Here is a 20816-nt window from a genome sequence, read left to right as displayed (position 1 = left end):
CCATACTGCCAGCACAAACACACATGGACTAGTGGTATTGTTACTATCAACCACTTATAGTATGTTACATACTCCCTGTAAGACATCACAAAAAACAACTCTCTAATAAAGACGTGTAGCAGTTTATTATTATTATATTAATGTTATTGTAATTGTAGATAAGGATGGACTACACTAGAGATTTATATTGTAATAGAAGCTGGCTTTTATCTAGAGTAACTTGATCTGATTGCTTCATAAAAAAAAAAATCAGTGCAGACAAATACCCTCTCCTCCAATGTAGTTTGTGCTCTTTTACACCAGTAAACACTTTGATGCCTTCCAAAACGCTGGATGCCATCCAAACCTTTCTAGGAGAACTAGGAGAGGTGATGTGCAGGGAGGCTGGAAACAATCACTTGTACACACATACGCACAGGAGAGGATTTACACGTACAGGCACACACACACACACACACACACACACACTCAATGGCTCACACATACGCAGGCACAACACACGGTGACATGCACCAGCGTGAGATGACAGATGGGAAGAAGGAGATTGGTCCATATGGACATTAAAGACTAGCTTCATTAATAACACCATGGCTCGGACTGTCTCTATGAGTCTATGTAAACAAGATGTAGTGTTAACACATGCAGAGCACAGTGCTCTGTCAGGGTGGAGAGGTTAATTTTGACACTCAAACATGTACAGAGAGAGATTATCATAACACTGTGAGAAAAATTATGAGAGACGGGCCACGTTTGATCTGTATATGTACATATAGGTTTCCTCTGCTGTCTTGTGTATCTTAGGTGCTCTTTTTGATGCTTTGTTCTTCATTTTACAGTTCCAGCTTACTGTAATTGTACCTCAGATTTAAGATAAAAGCAAAAATATCCCTACTACTCCAGAGTGGAGTAGTGTACTGTAGAGTAGAAAAGAACAGAGCGGAGAGGAGAGGAAAGGATGCACACCTCTTTGACGTGTGTGTGAAAGGCCACAGACATGTCCAGCAGGACTTTGCGTTGTTCGACGCGTCGCACAAAGTCCTGGATGCGATCTTCTAGCTGGTGGGCAGCCTGGTAAATTTCCTCTGGGTCACATTCCCCTGTCTGGGCCAGCTGCTCTGCCGCTTCTAGCAACTTGTCAGCATTGGTGTAGGTGTTCTGAAAAATGAACGTCAGTATATTTGAAACACGAGTACAGTACATCACATCACATACAGTGACTCTTCTTCTCTGAGAGCTGTTTTTTTTTTTCCAAACACAAAAACAAAACCCACCTGCGCAACCTCTTCAAAGTCTTCATGTCTCTTCTGCAGAGCCCTGGCCCTGTGCAAAGATTTCCCAACACCAGTATGTTTGCTGAGGAACGCCTCGCCATGATTTTCTATCCAATCCAGCACCTTGAAAAACAAAACAGTATCACTACCTTTGAAACATGCATCATAAATCGAGAATGCAGTATACATTTCAAACAGTAGGTGGAGCAATTGACTGGAATGGCTGTATGAAGATCACATCATAGTGTCAGTAGTGGATAGATGTCATCACTCACTCCCTCACCCCTCTGGCTTGATCATCCCTTCGTTATTTATTCTTTTTCCCCATTTGCAGTCTGTCTTATTTAAAATACACAAGCATGGAGAATTAAGTTTTTCTTAATAGGAAATCTGGAGCAGTACAAAGTGTCAACATTTCCACTGTGGATAAGATTAGGTATAAATCTTTGTACATAATTACCTTATTATCTATTAAACAGATGGCTATACTCCATCTGTTTCCATGTGAGGAAATGAAAGAGCTTTTCATGATGTTTTCAAGGTCTCTGGGAGAATATTTGTGATGGGACCAGCACACATGAACACGTGCACAATGCCCTCGACACTTTATGTGACACTAAATTGCATCACCATGGAAACCACTACCAAGAGAAAGGGTGATGAAAGAGCGACTGGAAGAGGTGAAAGACAGAAGTACAGACATACAGCAAGGAAGTGTGTGAGAAGAGAGAGAGAGAGAGAGAGAGAGAGAGAGAGAGAGAGAGAGAGAGAGAGAGAGAGAGAGAGAGAGAGAGAGAGAGAGAGGTAGGGGTGGAGCAGAGAGACATAGAAGTGTTCATACCCAAAGGGGAGAAAGGCAGAGAAACACCGGCGCTGTAGTTGTGATCTACGAGCTCTGCCATCCAGGCAGTCATATAGAAAAACAGGGATTCTGACAACCCAGGGGAAAGTGGAAAAAAGGCTTTGAAGAGGCTGGAGCTGATTATTTTAGATCTTTCTTACGCTGCTATGCAGTATGGATACGTACTCACAGTACATTATCCAGACTGTAGGCTTATAATAAGAAACTGCTAAGAAACAAACTGCTAGAAAAACTGGTATATAAATAATGTATAATAGAGCTGTTTGCTGTTTATGTATTGACTATGAATACCCCAGGTACTAGTAAATAATATTTATTTTTATAGCAATACCATCCCTACGCTTAGATCAAACACTAGAAAATACAAGCTTAACAGATTTGAAGGCTTAAAATTGAATTAGCAAAATGTTGCCACACAATGACAAGCCTTGAAATAAGCTCAATAAGTAGATTAATACCAGTAAAAATTATTGGTAGGATGGATGTGTATACTACCAAGCATTGTATACTCCTGTATATTAGTAGTGTTTTATGTTATGTAACAGGAAAAGCCATAGGCAGCTTTAATGTGCAGGGAGGTTAACGGAGAAAGGGCAAGTTGAGGCAGCATTATATATGTGTGCAAGCAAGTATTGCTCTATCCCTTGCTGCACATTCAAGCTGTCTATAGATTTTCCATTACATAACACAAACTTGTATTACTCGTTTTGTGGATTTTACAGAGTTAGACAAAAAGTTCCCATGATGCAAATCATTACATTTTTAGGAGAAGATGATATATGTGTGTGTGTGTGTGTGTGTGTGTGTGTTTCAGGTCTTCAGGTCTCATTGCAGTTGCACTTTGCTAACGTCCGAATGTGTCTTACTTGCTGTACATCCTGCTGAAAAACACACAGCTGCAGGCGCTGGTGTAGGCGAACTTTGCGATGCTGCCAGATGTTTTCCAGCTGCCTCTGGTGATGCAGCACTTCGTGGATGATGTCCAGGACATGGTGTACAGCTTTGGAGTAGTTAGCTGAAGCCATTAGAGAATCTGCACTTCCTGGGGTCAAAGGTCGCTGCAGCTTGTCCAGTAGAGACTTGCCATCCTGGCTGACCTGTAAAGGTTTGACATTTGACACATGTCATTTGAAATAGAGACATAAACTCACAAAGAATCTCGTTTGATATTAATGAAATGACTGAAGTCTCATCTGTTGAATTCCTGAGATCCACCACTGAACCAAAGATTTTGATTATATAGATTCCACAGGGTTCTGTGTTTGGGCCGATTCTTTTTACTCTATAAATGTCCCCCCTAGGCAATATCATTAGGAAACACTGTATAAATTTCCATTTCACATTCACATTTGATACCCAGCTATATTTATGTATGAAAGCAGAAGAAACTAATCAATTAATCAAACTTCAAGCATGCTTAAAAGACAAGGCCTGGATGTCCTCCAATCTCCTTCTCCTAAATTCAGACAAGACAGAGGTTATTTTGTTTGGTCCTAAAAACCTCAGAGACATTATGTCTTATCACATTTTTACCCTAGATGACGTAGCATTGGCATCAAGTAACACTGTGAGGAATCTCTGAGTTACCTTTGACCAGGATATCTCCTTAACATCACACATAAAAGAAATCTCCTGAACTGCCTTTTTCCACTTGAGGAATAATGGTAAAACTAGGAGCATCCTGTCTCAAAGTGATGCTGTTAAACTAGTCCATGCATTTGTTACTTTCAGACTGGACTATTGTAATTCATTATTTATAGGATGTCCCAACAACTCTGGAACTAGTAAGAGTGATCATGTTTTTCCTGCGTTAACTTCTCTCCATTGGCTCCCTGTAAAATCCAGAATTGAATTTAAAATTCTTCTCCTCACTTATAAATCCCTTAATAATCAGGCTCCATCTTATCTTAAAGACCTCATAGTTCCATATTTTCCCAGCAGAACTTCTCAGACTGCAGGTTTACTTGTGGTTCCTAGAGTTTCCAAACGTAGATGGGAGGCAGAGCCTTTAGCCTGTGGAACCAGCTCCCAGTTCAGGTTCTGGAGGCAGACACCCTCTTCACATTCAAGACTAGACTTAAAACTTTCCTTTTTTATAAAGCTTATAGTTGGAGATGAGGTGACTCTGAACCATCTCTTAGTTATGCTGCTATAGATTAGTCTGCTGGGAGACCTCTACTGAAACACTGAACTCCTCTCCTCTCATCTATCCATTCAAATGCCACCGTTGCATGTCATTAACTTTGTCTTTTCTCTCTCCTGTAGTTGTTCTTTCTCCTCTCTGTCTCTCTCTCTCTCTCTCGCACTCCTCTGCAGGTATCCTCAGCCTTGGAGCTGTATATCTCCAGAGTGCAGATACTGGTCCTACCAACCTGCTCAGGGTTTTTGCTGCTTGCTGTTGTGGTTTTTTGTTTTGTTGTGGCCGCCCACCCTGAGCCTGGTTCTGCAGGAGGTTTCTTCTTCTAATGGGAGTTGTTCCTCTCCACTGTTGCCTAGTGCTTGCTCAAGTGGGATTGTTGGATTTTCTATATAATTCTGTATACAATTATAATTCGTATTTATAATTTGTTAAACCTCACACTGTACAGTGCCTTGAGATGACTTATGTTGAGCTTTGGTGCTTTACCAATAAAATTGAATTAAGTTAAACAAAAAAAAATCCCATTGGGCTTAAATTTCTCATTTAATTTAAAGAACACATTCAAACAGGGCTTTGTTTCTTCATGCTACTATTTCTTTGACAATGACATGACTGCTTAATAATATTTACAAAGAAGCAATCATTAAGTCACTTCATGCTTTTCTGCTCTTCTGTTTTTAACTTGTGCAGGATACATGATTTAGATAAATATCACTACTATTTTGTACTGTAGTGGAAGGATCTGGCATCTGTCTGACACGTGTCTACTGACCTCAGAGTATGCGGTGGTAATGTGCTCATATAGGCCCTGGTGATGATGGATTGTATCTTCTAGGTCCTGGAGTTCAGATGGCAGCTCACCTTCACCACACGCCTTACACCATGGTTCCACTTTACTCATGTACTAGGATTAGAACACACAGCACAAATACTGCATAACATGAACCCATTTACAGTATAGTGGCTTTAAAAAGTGCTGATGGAAAAAACAAGTTAGCATTTGCATTTATTGCCTAATTGATCCTCATTTGGCAAGAACAACCTCAAACAAACACACACTTTCTATAACTGTGGATCTGCACAGTGCTCAGGAGGAATTTTGCACCGCTTATTCTTACAAAAATGCCATTTTCACATTCTCTCATAGCAAATCAGTGAATCAAGAGTAGAGACTACAGTATTGTGTCACACATATAAGGTGGAAGCATACAATATCTTGCCTGTGGCAGCTACATTGACAGCAAGGGAATATCAATAGCTTACAAGGAAGTCTTGAGCATTAAAGTCACCCAACACTAGTTGTCAACAACTAACTCATGCATTGTTAATGCAACCGTAAGCAAAACAGTAGTATTGATCCGTGAAATTGACCTTTCAGTCTGTTAAGGTTAAAGAAAGCTGGGGTTGTAAATTGTAGATCACAAATATGTTTTTTCACCTTTTTCTGCTTTAATCTATATATTTCATGTAAACAATATAAAATGATAATGATGTTCTGAGAAAGACGTGACAAAATGTCTTATCAGCATCTAACATTGTGCACTACATTTAATACTATGCTCCATTAAGTCTCTCATTGAAATAATATGTGCTGTACATGTGTAACAGTGTGTTTTGTTTTTGCATTGTGATTATGTGTGAATAAACTAATGTTTTCGTTTGTCGACGTCATCGGAACTGCACATACTTTGAAGTGTGTCCCTCTGCATTGCCTGTCCGTACCTGGTCTGCTTTCTGATGGAAGCTGGCAGACATCTCCAACAGGGTGCTGCGTTCATCCAGTGCTGCAGCGAAGGCCTTCCACTCCTGCTCCAGCTGGCCTGAGATCTGCTGGATCTGCTGGGAGGCGTAGTGACCCGACTCCAGGAGTCGGTTCCCTACTGACATGATTCGATTGATGTTCACATACACATTCTGTGTTTAAGAAGAGACAGAGTAGAAGTGCATTAGGATTAAAATACCAACTAAAAGTAATTGTTTTTAATTCAATCAAATGCCTAATTATAATAATTGATTGATTCCATTTTCCTTAGACAAGGCTGTTACAAATTCAGAGGTTTAAATCTAAAGAAAGCTTAACTTGGGCCCTGCTAGCTATACAGTTTTTCTGTGTAAGGGTAACATGCTGGCATCAAGTAAACAGCCATCTGCTGCCATTGGTTTCATTTAAGGTGCCATGATGCATGAAGCTACAACTATGTCTTCAAACAACCAAGACGGTGTATTATTATTATTATAATTGTTATTATCATCCTATGTAATTAAGATTGCAATTGTGAAACATACAGGCTACAATTACGATTTGTTGGGTTACATGTGTGTTTTGTTTCTTATGTGAAACACTTTGTAACACATGTTTAGAAAAGTGCCCTATAAATACATTTATTATAAATATTATAATTGTTTTTATATGCACAGTGAGAATAGAGTCAATACATGCACCCTTGTCATAAGCTATCCCTAACAATGCACACATTCAACCTTGTGGATATTAAAAAGTCATTCACGTTGGAGGCATATATAAATAATGAAACGAAACCCATTTGCGTCTCAACTGTTCCGTCTTTTTCTAATATATGGGCTCCCACCTGTTTTGTGTAGATAGGCATGGATCAGCAAACGCTAATTAACAACTCTGTTAAAAGCTTGTTATTATTCTATTCAATTACTGCTCCTAGTGCTTATTATGTCTCTTAGTTCCCTTTTTTCAATCACAACGGGAAGGAAAGATGAACCAAGCACCAGCTACAGCCCTCAAACAGCAGGGCGTTGGGAAGAGTGATTCTACCAACACAATGCTGCAGATACGGGAGTGATGTTTTGTATTATTTAACCTATGAGATGATTTTTATGTCTTTTTGAAAGTGGGGGTTGGAAATAGTGGTGAATAGTTTTACATCACGTTTACTTTATTTCATTTATTGTTTTCTTTACTTCTCTGTTAAGAAGTCAAAGGAGACCAGCTGCTCTCTAATACACAGTACCACAGTAGGTACGCTGAGATGCACATATCTTTGCAAAGAAAACACAGGAAGTGTTATGTCCATGCTGGTATTATACTTCAGGAAAATGCAAGGATATTTAGAGGAAAAAAAAACACAAGCAAACAGACAGGAGAACACCGGTCCATGAGCACATATGCAAAGAAACACACAATAAATAAACAATGAAGAAGGGAATGGGGAATTAGGGGGAAACAGAGTGACATAGTCACCACCAATAACCCCGAAGGCCTTCGCACCATCTGCACAACATTATGAATTAGATTAAATAACAGAGGCTGGACTACTGAAACACACTGGGTGGTAAAGCCTTAATCCAAAACTGATGGACAGAACTGCTGTGGGTGGGGTGGGGGCATGATTTAAACCCGAGTGCCTCGGGAAGATAAATGGTGAGATAATAAGATAGAGAGAAAAAGAGAGCAGGCAGAAAATAAGGAAAAAAGAATGACAAGACCTTTTGCCCAGAACTAAAACAATAAAATTTACTTTATCAATGGATGAACAAGATGAAAAACTGTCAATAACAACAATAAGCAGCAGATCTGGACTGCACGCTGGCCAATGAAGCACACACACACTCTACAAAGCCACACTAGCATCGTCCTGCAGAAATGTCCACTGAAATCTCTGTGTTGATGGTACTTTCATCCCATGTTTCACCCTTATACCATTACAAGTGCTGACTTTTGCACTTTTCACTCATGATAGTCTGGATGCATTTGTCAAGTGCCTCCCACAGAGGGCGGTAATTTAAGAATAACATAACATGACATGCAATCGTGCACGATTGAAACAGTCACCATTAGGTCCTTCACTTAAAACTGATCATTCCTATTTCATTCCTATGCCTATGCCTAGCAATGATCACTAATCTAAATGCAAAAGCAATGTTAATGTTAAAAGTGTTTTCTCCATTCTACCATAAAGGTTCATTTATTTTGGAAATACACACAGAAACAACAGGACATCAGCAGTAGCTGTATTTTCACAAATGCACATAAATACTCACACACACCCTGACACATGTACTTCCACTCAGCCAAGCAGGCAACAGGAAGAGGAAACGTTGCTTCCTGTGGAAGAATGGATGGAGGGGGTGTTGTTCACTGGCCCAACTGCATGTGTGTATTGGGAGTATGTGTATGAGTTTATGTCTCAGTTCCATCTGTCGCCTCACTAGTTCATCTCAACCAGTGGTGTTGACTCAACTGGCTGCCACTGAAACTGCCTGTGGGCCTTCATGTTGACACTGCACTGCTCACTGCAAATGGCTCCTAACAATAGTGACACTGTGAGTGGGAGGATTTAGGCCATGGGCACCGCTTTCCCCTGATGACTGATCCCCTTTTGTTAGACTAAGATAGTTTCACTGCCAATGAAAAAAACTTATCATTGCCGGTTAGGACTGGGATCATTTTATTGTCCAAATCAGAGGTAATGGGCTAAACATGTTAACTTAGTTTCCTTTTTTTAATCACATGGTTTTCAGTCTAACACACGACACAAATCCAACAGACGCAACATGTATCAAGGTACAGGTTTTTCTGATACATATCAGTTGGTTTAAGCTTAATCTAACTCCTTACTTATGTCCTCAGAAAGGCACCACGCAGCATACTATTACATGTTACGAGGGAGTAACAAGGAGAGACGCTGGATGGTACAGAAGCCCAGAAGTCACTGAGGCTATGCAATAAAAATGGACTAAAACTGTGACAATGAAAGAGAAATAGGCCAGAGTACAGTTTAGATACAGTGAAAGACAAAGAGAAAATCTTTCAGGGAAAGATGGAGTATCTTTGCAGGAACCACCACCGTTGGGGGTTAAAGGCTTTGGTAAGAAAAAACTGTAACACAGCAGAGTCGATACAATACACTGTTCGCAATGACACATATTATACAACAGCAGAGCTCCCCCAACTACAGGAAGGTATGAGAGAGAAGGGGGGAAATACAATAGAGGGCAGCTAACAGCTATGGGAGGGGCACAGAGGCAATATGGGTCAATTATGGGAACAGCGCTGTGACGGGACATGACAGAGTGGGTCAGAGTTGAGGCAGAGTGGAAAACAGCTGAATAATATGAGATAGAGAGTGTCAGGACATAAAATACCAATTTGTAGTAAGTCACAGTTCCAAAAGAAAGAATAGTTTTAGATAAAAGAGTCTTACCATGCAATTCATAGCAAAGTGGTTGTGCTGGGTCTGCAGCTCGACAGCATGCTGGTGGTTCCCTCCGATCTCGGTGTAACTGGTGAGGAAAAGCCCCTTGTTGTGCATGATCCAGTCAAACATCTACACATGAAGAGGGGGGAGAAGGCGCCGCAAATAAAAAAAAATGGGTCTTTCCATCTCCTGTTCACTCGCTGCAACAGCAGTGAGAATGAGAGGGAGCCTGTTGTTTGGTGTTTGTAATTAACCCAAGCCTTTCATCACTCACCGACTTCTGCACCTGACTACTTTAGTGAAGTCATTTTCAAGCTCCACACAACAAAATAGGGCTTGAAGTTGTAGTAGTAGAGTAGTTTCAGTCCACCAAGGCACGTATTCAGCTGTTAAGCTTTTCCACTATATACTATACATACACAGTCTCACTAATCTGGCCTACATGGGGATGAAAGTTGATCTGAGGCTTAAACGTCTGGATAAATGTAATGTTTTCAAATACCCGGCTAAAAGTGGCACGAATGAATGCGCACACATCACATTACTGCCTGTGGTGCCTCAAATACCTGTATGCATCAAGAGTTAGACTACAGCGTTGGCACATATTAACATAAAAGTAAAAAGGGGCAAATGCAAAGAAGTAGACAGGAACCAACTCATTTTATCCCCTAAATGAAATGATCATCAACAGATGCTGTAAACAGCACACTTACCTTCTCAGCGTCCTGTTCAAACAGTCGTAGCTGGAAACACTGATCCAACTTCAGCTTCCTCATGTGCCACAGCTGCTGTAGATTCTGTCGCGTCCCGTGCAGCTTATCCAACAAACCCGTCACTTTAGCCACTAGGTTGTGTGCGTCTGCATGCAGGTGGAAACCGTGATGGTCGTTGGAATCCCCGCTAGCTCCACCAGCCCGGTTGCCATACCCACATTCACCACTACTGCCACCTCCTGCAGTGTGTGACTGTAGTCTTTGGAGCAGCCTTCGTCCCTGGGTGTCCAGCTCCTCTACTGATGCCTTAGTGGCCCTTTTCTTTAGTGCTGCATGTTCTTCCATAAGCCGACGAGCCCCTTCCAGGTCCCGTGGGAGATCACGCTGGGATAAAGTTTCCTGGAGCTCTTCAAGGCGTGCCAGAGCTCGTGCTGCATCGCTGGCAAAGGTCTCAAATGCGAGCCGCACCTGAAAGGAAAGTTGAAAGCGTCCTACATTTTCCAATTTTTCTAAAGACAAGACTTACTGATAAAGTCTCAATCTAATGTTTTCTGAACTAAAGCCTATAGTAAAAATAGTTTTCTTCTGTGTTACTCCTAAAGTGTGTAAGGGAAGTGAAACAAAGAAAAATATAATATCCAAACCTCAATCCATTCATCATGATTGTACTCCAAACTGCCCTCGAAGTCAGCAGTCAGCTGGGATGGATCCACAATCTTGGATAAACCTTCCAAGGAGACCATCACTGTCTGGTGTGGATAGGTGCATGTGGATCAACAAAGAGGGAGAAAGGGTGAAAAGGCGATCAGCGTGGGTAAGGGAGGATGAGAGAGAGCGAGACAGTGAGGAAGACCACCACAATTTACACATCACCATATTCCAAACTAATCTGAATCAACATGTCAAAATATTTAGTATTATTAAAACCAGGTTTTGAGAAGAATGTGCCGATTCAGTGGTTCTATTGTCAGGATAGGTGGGGTGACCTAACAAAAACATTCCAGACATTTAAAGTCATATTAATGTTATCATTAATAAGATGGAAATACACAGACGTAAGCTCTTAGGAAGTAAAAACAGAAAGGTTCACCAGGGCAAACACAGGAAACTAAACCAGCACCCAGGCAAGAGCCTACCTGAGAACTCTTCTTATGAATTCTACAGTAAATTTGGATTATTTTAATATCTTTTCAACTGACAGCACATTATGACACAGTTAAATACAGTAGTGGCTCCACAGAACACATCTTCATCATTTCACTCAAACCAACACTGTAGCAATCATCACATCCCAACACATACACTGAATGTCTGACATAGTCAAAAAACAACAAGTGGCCTGTCCAAAACCAGTTCACCATTTTTAGGATAAAGTGTCCTATATAGCCTGTTTCCATAGTAACTGGGTCAGGACTAAATATACCAGCACCACATGCCCACACGGGACAGAACAGTGCCGCTGTCACCAAGCAGCAGTCCAATTAGAGCTGACAAATTAAGACCGGTGGCAATGTTATACTAACCAGGACTCTAACAGCTACAGCTAACTGTTCATTTCAAATATATTGATAATCATCAATAACGCAATAAGCACTGCCAGTATCTATATATATTTATATAGACATACATTTCTATTTATTAAAGCCTATAATACTAATAGTAAAATATCTACTACATCAAAACCCAATATATAAACAGGAGGGATTAGTTTTGTATATTAGAAGTAGTTAAAGCGTGTAGAGGTGCACTCACCTCAAATTCAAACTTAGAGCTGCCAAAGTTGGTCCTCTGCTTCTGCCAGAAGTTGTCTGGCTTGATGATGAGGGCGACGTGGATACAAGAAGGAAAAGACTCCTGAAGGATCTTCAGCAGAGGCTTGATGCTGTCCCACTTAGAACCACGCATGTCCACAATAACTGTGAAGCCATGTCTGACCACCTCCTCACTGCAGAAACATAAATAAAGAGGTCAGTTCCCAGGATGAAGAATAAAAGAACACAGGGGAAGATATAATGCCTTTAAATCATTTTATAACACAAATCTGTGAGGGCAGCAGTAAAAGTAACAAGAGGACAAAAGCACTCAGATGTGGCTGATTTGAGGCAGAGCAATCGATTAAGCTTAAAGAAATCACATCATTGTCACTGCCCACGTAGAAGAAATAGAGATGCTATTAAACAGCAAAAGAAAAAAAAAGACTCGCTTTAAAAAAAAAATCTATTTAGTAAAGGGTCTGTTGTAACTGAAAATGCCAAAATATAAGTCAAAGATCTCCTACAAATCTCCAGAGCATCTGGGGAGGAAAAACATTAAAGCGTTGAAATTTCCACTGCTGCTTACCAGGAGTCCCGCTGCTGTATAAGTCCATAAAAGGTTGCTTCTCACTGTTAAAGACCTTAATCTCAAAGTGTCTAGCTAGGAGACAGACCCAGACGCAGGCCCTCCTGCTCTAACTCACTCTGACCTCACTCTCTGCAAACAGATCGGCAGCCAAACGGGTAGAGAAAAACAGAGCGGAGAGAGGATGGAGAGGATGGAGATGAGAGGGAGGGTGGGAGGTGGAGAGAGACACAGAGGCAGATGTGATATAAAAAAAAAAAGGAAAAAGGCAGAAGATAAATTTGAACAGGAGAAATAGAAATCTAACTCAGGGGAGGATGAGGTCCTTCTTCTGAGTTGGTGACATTTGGTTAGTTCTCAGCATCCAACCAGATGACTGGTCACCTCTGTGAGCTCTTGTATCCTCGCTGGTCTTATTGCATAACACACTTTCTGAAGATTTGAGCGTATGTTGGGATTCACAGCAGCAAAGCTGTCTTTTACTGCTTTACCAAAAAAAGGCATGTTTGATTTTAGTTTTAATGAACTTTCATAGTGGAGCTATCTGCATTTGAAAGGCAAAGGCAAGCAGCTGGGGAGTATTTCTTTATTCCTTTGTACCTGAGCTGGACTACCTCTCACCTCAAGACAAATCTACTGTGAACTCTACTCTGCAAAGGACTTTAAAGCACTAGGACTGTACAAGTACAAGATAGTGCAGCATAGGGGAGATCAGAAGCAGCAGATCAGACAAGTGGAAGGTCTAATCGCTACTGACTCCAAACTGAACAGCCCGAAGCAAAGTGTCAAATGTGACAGAGAGCTGCTTCAAGACTTAAACATGAGCTTGCACAGAACAAGCACAACTGTGCAAGAACATCCTGTGGCAACATGTTTCCTGCACAGACTCTAGTCCATACGACAGCACAGCGAACAGTGAAACAGGAAACAAAAGTCAACGGGGGCCTAAAGAGAGAGAGAAAAATAAAGAGGTAGCGGTCTATTTGGAACTTTTTAAAATTAGAACTGAGTGAGAGAGGGGAGAGTTGGTAAACAGGAATGAATGAAAACAAAAGAGTAATAGGTTTTTCTACAGAGCTAAGAGGAAATGAGAAGGCGGGAGAGAAGAAAGGGACCGAATCTTCTCAGAGAATCTAAAATAAAACCATTCCACCGCTTTGTTGCTTCAGGTTATGGCATTTTAAATCCAAGCAAGGTGGAAAAGTCTGACACAAAGAAAGTGATGAGGTGTGTGTTCATGTGTATGTGTGTGTGTGTGTATGTGTGTGTATTTGTGCATAAGAAGCCAAGAGGAGTCTGGGCCAAATTAAAGCAGAATGAAGAAAAGGTCTGAAAGTCAATGAATGTGCATTTGATTGTATAGCTACATATACCCACAGTTTAAAAATGTATGAATCCTCCACTGAAACCCTGTGTATATGTATTTATGTGTAGTCAGTTTCCTACCTAGGGATAGTAGCCAAGTAGGCTATAAGCCTGCGCAGGTCCTCAGGTCGTATTCTATCATGGTTGCTTCGTGCTGGAAAGGTGAGAACGGGACCTCCACGTCTGTCTCTGCCACCTTAGGTCAAAAATCAGATGGCAAAGCCTTATTAAATAACAGCTAGAATATTATGCTGTGCTGATCGTAGCATCGCTGGTCCAAAGCTGTAGACATTATTTTACTTTCAGCTGCTTGAAATGATGCTACGGAGTTCAAGTAGGAAAACATAACCCACAGTTGTTCTCTGAGAGGACAGCAGCTCATTTGTATGGGTACCATCTGTGAATTTGTCCGCAGTTAGTGATGACTATACAGAGTCAAATTGAAGAGTCAGGGGTCAAATTAGTCTCACAATGACAAGGCTGGTAATAGGCTTTCAGTCAGACTGCAATACCAAACAACTCTGACGATAAATGAACAGAGACAAACACTCTCTCCGACTCACTTACAATTATGGCAGTGCCTGTGCAGTTAACACTAATGAGATAAAGGTCAGGTCAGAACCATAATGAGTCAGAAACAGTTCAGAGAAATAAGTGAGTGCACATAAGTAACAAGTAGCAATTACAACAAGGGCAACTGGAACATTCAAAACAGGGATATGCAATGTTGCAGCTTTTAGAAGACATACAGTATGTGTTCCAGTTTTAAATCTATCAATCAACAAAGTATGGGAACTGTGTTGATTTTGGTATTATTTTAAAAATGTGTCCGTCCAGATACTGAGTGCATGAATGAACATACTTATGTCCATTCAGAAGTTGGACAGTATATATCTGACCTGAGAGAAAGGCGACCTTCTCCTTGAGAATAGGAAGCACATCGATGGCCTTCATATCCTCATTGCGATGAAACCCTAAAACACAGAAAAACAGGGAGGTCAGCAAAGCAGGTTGACAACCAAAATCTTTAGACAAAGACAAACAAATAAAGCTGGTCACAACATCAGTTGCACCAACCATGTTTTAGTTTTTTAAGTGTTTTTATTGTCATTAACTCAGCAGCAAACATACTGTCAGCGCACCAACGAAATTACCACATTGTTGCAGCACTAAACATTTAGCCTAGACTATATATCCTGGTATATTGGTATACAAATGTCAGATCTTTTCCCTTGGCTCTTCAACAAATAAATAAACTGGTTACTGACTGAGCACTCAGCCATGAAGACGACTGACTAAGATGGTCCACTGAACATAATAATGTAGGGATGTATGATGGATGTGTGATATAGATGCATATTATATGATATTCTTTTAATACATTGTTAAGGAATATTTTATTATACAAAAAAAATGTCCTGAATGAATATTAGGAAATGTATATGGTATGATTATGCACTGAACAAACCTTACGCATCACATTTGTAACTCACAATTTAGCTAAACACCAGATTAGTGTCTTTATATAAACAATTATAAAATGCAATCAGCAAAAAAAACATTGCAATATAAGAAATATTTTGAAATATTTCAGTTCTGTTTTGTTTAACAGAGCTTAAGGGTCAAAAAGGGAGACAACGACTGCAGAGGAAAGAGATAACATCTCTACACAAACATTGTGCTGCTCTGACAGTTACAATATAACCATTTCATCACAGAGACTACGAATGTAAATGAGCTAATTAGGTAACGACTAGACTGCGGAGCGCCGAACCTCGCCGAATGTCCTCAAATAAAAAAAAATCTGTCATGATTCTAAATTCATTTTATACTAAGCAGAAGCCCCAAAATCCAATCAGAGCCAGTGATTACGCAGAGTTGGGTATTTGTTCTCAATATTGGGATTTTCTTACAGTGCATAGCTTTGTGGAAGCACGGCATGAAATAGTAAAACAAAGACATTTTTTAACACAAGCACCATTAAAAATGTCTATTCCAGTTCGCAATGGAGTTACAACCTGAAGACATAAAGAAAAAAAAAAAGATGTGACGGAATGCAAAGTGTAGACAGAGACAGAACGATAGATGCGTGGGCAGACAGATGACGAGATGAATCAAAGGCAGGCTGAGATGGAACTGGACAGTCTTATATGTATGCGGTATGAAATTATAGGAACAGAGAAGCCCAGACGGTAATGATTCAACAGAGACCATAGAGAAGAATGCCGAGACAGACAGAACTGCAGTGCACAGCGAGAAAGATAATAATACCCAGAGAGTACGCTGCAGAAAGACAGAGAGGCAGCTAAATAACTCCTACAGGTCTGAATGGCCCCCTTTAATATCGATTACAGCAGCACATTAGCTCACAAGTGGCCAGACTGGACACAACCTGACTCACGGCCAGTGTCACAACCAGCTGAGACGAGAGACAATAATTGTTTCATTCTCTGTCCGAAGCTGTTGAGAGGACAGAGCGAAACAATCTCTCACTCAAGGTTTGGATGATCTCAGTCCTTGATTCTTGCCCGTTTCTCACTTCTCTTATGTCGAAATAAGAAAACTCAACATTGCAAAAGTTGGAAACACGTTGAAAACAACAACAAACGACATTGAGTGTTTTCAAAAGAGCATTCCCTTGTGTGTAGTGGATGGGTGTGTGGACTGAACCTGAACACTACAGGGCACAACAATACTCTTCTTGCACTTCAGAGCTTTTGTGTGTGTGTGTGTGTTTCCTATGAAGTGTGGCCAGACAGAAGACGGAAGTTGCTGGAGCTGGCCCGAAGCCAAGACTGACGTCTGTTGTACTCCTGCAGTCCTTCCTAAAACCAGCCCCCAGATGCGATCGTTTGCATGTCTTAATGTCGGGATGCTTGATTTGATGAAAATCAGTGTGGAAAAATTCACATAAAGTGACACAAAAATGGAGAACTGTGATACCCAAACAGCTACTGATGAAGAATAACACGTTCATGACAGGCTCATTTCCTTTTGACGTCAACACAGTCAAATAGACACACGGACACATACAACCGCACATGCTTTCAGCCGTGGTTGTATGCAGCAGTAGTCCATACAATATCCCACAGACGTGAAGTATTACCTTACACACTGTGATTCATGAAATCCCATTATCGCTTCTCGCTATGCACACTAACACACCGGAACACACGACAGTCCTCCTCTCTTCACTACACACAAGCCCTCATTTACAAGTCTGCTGAGCATGAAATAAAGCTTTTCAATCACATACTGCTTGTTCCTAACACATTCATAATGAGAGCGATCCATTTTACTGGCAGCCTGCACTCAGTGCCCTGTAAAATAAGGCGAAATGTCCAAAGATCAATATTGGATATAGTGATCTTTATTGGAATTCAAGACATTAAAGGAAAAAGATGGAAAAGACCGTATTTCTTTTTCTTGTTTTCTCTGTGACTGTGAAACATATGATATATGTTTTTAGCATGAAAGAGAAAATGGTGTGATGAGAAGATCAACTGCACATATGACAGGTAGTGGATCATATAGACATAAGTAAAAACACATAGAAAAGGATAATCACATGTGCACATGTGCATACTCTCTGTCTTTGAGAGATTCTATGCATAAATCTATCAAAGGCACAATGACAGATTGTCATATGGAGTATGTTTATGCTACAGCTAGCTTAACAATGCAACCTCCTGGAATTTCATGGCTTTCATCTGTGTTTATAAGTCTACAGTAGGTAAAACATTAAACAAACTATATTAAATTATTTGGAAAGCGCCCACAACACCACATCTGGCATAGAATGTCCACTGCACATCATCATGAAAACATCATTCCAACTGTAATGTATGGTGGAGGAAACATCATGCCCTGATCCTGCTTTGCTGGATCAGCTTGCAGTGATTGATTGATTGAAAGAAGAATTGCCAAATTTATCAAAAAATTCTTCAGGATAATGTGAGAATGTCTTTACATTAGCTTAAACTCTGTAGAAGTTGGGTGATGCTACAGGATAATGGCCCAGACACCAGAACAAGTCCACAACAGAATGGCTTCCGAAAAACAAAATCCCCATTTTAAAGTTTTACTTTTTCTTGCCACTGTATTTGATAATGCTGCTTTTGAGCTATGTAATTTAAAATAAATTAAAACAAAGAGCTATAACTATTTGTTTTTACTCACAACTGTTCAAAACTGCTACTGTCTATCACTCATAGTTTCTTCAGTCAAACAGACACGGTTACAATTTGCACCAGTGAAGAGTGTTCTTAGTGATGGCAGCAACTAATTGCATTGTGTGCTTTTATGCTGCTCAAAGGTCAGCCAGCACTTCTGGTATAGCATCGACATACTAGTAAAACACAAAACCACAGAACACAAAAACTGCAGCAATGTGAAGACAGAGAATGACTGAGCCTATGGCACTGAAAGGTTTATGCTTAGTTTAAAAATAGTTTCTCAAGCTACATTTTATGAGAAGCTACAGTTTGTTTTTAGTCCCGAGGCTCTGCATGAGTTTAGAAAGCCACCAGAGATGGAGCAAGAAGCATTTCTTCTGGTCTTTATAGCTGCACTGCAAAGGACTGTGGCCTAAATCTTCAAATTCACATTGCTGTGTAGCAGAGGCAGTGCAGCAGGACACAGCCCAGAAAGTGTGTCAATCCATTTCCTTTTGCCCTCTTAACCCCAGGCTGGAAGAACTCACGTGCTGATCTGAATACATTACTACACAACAGACCGTGTTCGTGCCTTGTACCACTACTTCATGCCACAGACTGAAAACATCCCACATTTTTTAAGATCCAAACTGGGTTGCAGACTTGTTTTCAGAAAGCTTTTAACGAGACGTAATAGGGAATAAATGTGCTAAGTTTAGATCAGAGTGGAAAAAGTTTAAAACTCCTGACCAAAACTATAACATGTGCAGGGAGCAATTTCATCACCTGCATCGTACCCAAACTCAGAGCCTCAGAATGGACACAACTGCGTGTCTTCTTTCCACAGCACGTCAGAACAGGAGGCCATGGTGCACGGGGTCAATCCCTCTGCTTCCAATCCTTTAGACCACAGGCTAGACTGTACATGGTGTATCTGCACAGCATGGCACATGATGCCAATCCTCTGGCTCTTAACCTTGTAACCTCAACTCAGAGCAATTACAAGCTAAGGCTGTATATGTAGTAGAGCCACACAGAGCTACACTGCAGAAACACTGCAGCAAAATTTGCTTGGCTGTGGTCCTGACCATCTAAGTACAGACATGATAATATACATTCCAACTGCCCATGATGATAACTGTGGTGAGATCCAAAGGTTCAGAGCTGTAGTAACTATGAAAAACATTTTGTACCAGTGATATACACCCTACAACTGATCATTTAGTAATATTGCGTAGTACAAATGCATTCTCAATATTCACTTAATCACAGCTGTGTAAATGTAATCCATTTGAGAATTTAGTGTCTGCTATATAAAAAGATTTACAGTGCACTAGACAGTGATGGATTTCAGATGGCTCTTTCATACTTTGTTTCTGGGTCAGAGCCCACTATGAGAACCTTACTATGAGTTTGTGTGAAAAGAGAGAACTGAGAGGCGTTTGTCAGCCTGCTCAGCTTAGCTTGGTTCAGTTTGGCTTGACTCTGACAAGTTCTGACTGTGGGGATTTTTCCGGAACAGCGCAGAAACAGAGGAAGTGTGTACATGGATTCATTTTGTTATTACTGTGCTAGTGTAACAGGGTGTATGAATTTGTCTTGCAGTATGTTGGAGTCCATCCTGTAAGATTCTTCGGTTTGTCTATGCAAACAATGCATGTCTTTGCAAGCATACACTGGTAATCATTGTATTCCTGCATGCCAACCTGTGTGCACTGTATGTGTAATTGTGCCTGGGTTTCAATACGCAGCGGTGTGTCCGACACTCTTTGCATCACTCTAAGAATAGTGCTCCCTTGGAGAGAGAGGGTGTGTCACTTTATTAGGTTTTCTGGATAAAACTTGACAGAACCCAAGCAGAAAACAGGGCACAGGCCACTCTCAGACCTCGAGGGAGTTCACTTCAGCACTACACAAAATCGATTTCTCACTCGGAGAAAAGTAACATCGGTGTCATCCCAGAAACATCCAGACCTCAATGTTTTCGAGGTTGTGCTGTGGTTGTGGTGTCCACAGCCGCTGTCCACAGTATGATAACACACGACTTTAGTTTTTTTCTTTTCAAGCCTGTGTCCTGAGCTGCAGTGTTTCAAACTCAGTATGTCAGCTTTTCAGAAATTAACAAAAGATCCATCTGATTCTGTTACAAATATCATGTCACCGAGGAGCTCTGTGAGCTCATACTTAAAAAAGTCAAAGAAACAACAACGGCAAAAAAACATACTATAGTGATTGAAAAATATTTTTGGTCCAGAATGCTCAGTGTAAACTTTACATTTTGTAATTTTATTTTATGAAGAATAAAAACATCCTATCTATTATATGAAGATGTTATGGTGTGTGTTATTTCTGTTTACCCCCACAGTGTGTAGAGATATCAGGCTGCCATCGCCCTTGATGCAGTTGCGGGAAATTTGAGTGTTTAGCCCGAGTCTGGGCTACATGATGGGCTGTTACAAGCAGGTTGTTTGTCACGTCCCCTGTGTGACAACCCCGACTAGAATAACAGCAAGCGTGTGCTACGGGGTGCAACAGGGAGACAAGATAAACAACTAAGAACTCTATTCTCTCTTTCTTTTCTTGTCTTTCTCTCCATTTATCTTTTTTTTGTCCTCAACTGTAAAATATTTTCTTTTATTTATTTTCCTCTGTTTTACACAGACACACATACAGTTGCTGTATCCTGCCACTAAAGCAAAACCACTTCTAGCGATGTCTACTCTACTCAGTTCTGTGACCTTCATCCTGAGCTGGCAGGGGGCCTGGGGACTGTGGTGAGCTCAACTTTCATCAGGTTTCT

At 40.7% G+C, this 20816-nt stretch overlaps 1 protein-coding gene across 4 annotated transcripts in view; it reads right to left on the bottom strand.

Annotated features, from left to right (window-relative positions):
* Positions 1-20816, bottom strand: part of triob (trio Rho guanine nucleotide exchange factor b) — an 84331-nt gene that overhangs the window by 39262 nt on the left and 24253 nt on the right. For all 4 annotated transcript variants that reach the window (XM_026371229.1, XM_026371233.1, XM_026371231.1 and 1 more), the window contains 11 exons: positions 14762-14836; positions 13944-14058; positions 11910-12102; positions 10802-10906; positions 10158-10625; positions 9451-9573; positions 5996-6187; positions 5046-5177; positions 3000-3230; positions 1272-1394; positions 964-1155 (listed from right to left, as the gene is read on the bottom strand). In XM_026371229.1, the coding sequence (XP_026227014.1) occupies positions 964-1155; positions 1272-1394; positions 3000-3230; positions 5046-5177; positions 5996-6187; positions 9451-9573; positions 10158-10625; positions 10802-10906; positions 11910-12102; positions 13944-14058; positions 14762-14836 (1949 nt within the window). The remainder of the gene's footprint in view (positions 1-963; positions 1156-1271; positions 1395-2999; positions 3231-5045; positions 5178-5995; positions 6188-9450; positions 9574-10157; positions 10626-10801; positions 10907-11909; positions 12103-13943; positions 14059-14761; positions 14837-20816) is intronic.

The sequence above is a fragment of the Anabas testudineus genome, chromosome 16 (genome assembly GCF_900324465.2).
Source record: "Anabas testudineus chromosome 16, fAnaTes1.2, whole genome shotgun sequence".
Taxonomy (NCBI): Eukaryota; Metazoa; Chordata; class Actinopteri; order Anabantiformes; family Anabantidae; genus Anabas; species Anabas testudineus.
The sequence above is the reverse complement of the archived record's forward strand: the minus strand, read 5'-3'. Positions and strand labels throughout refer to the sequence as shown.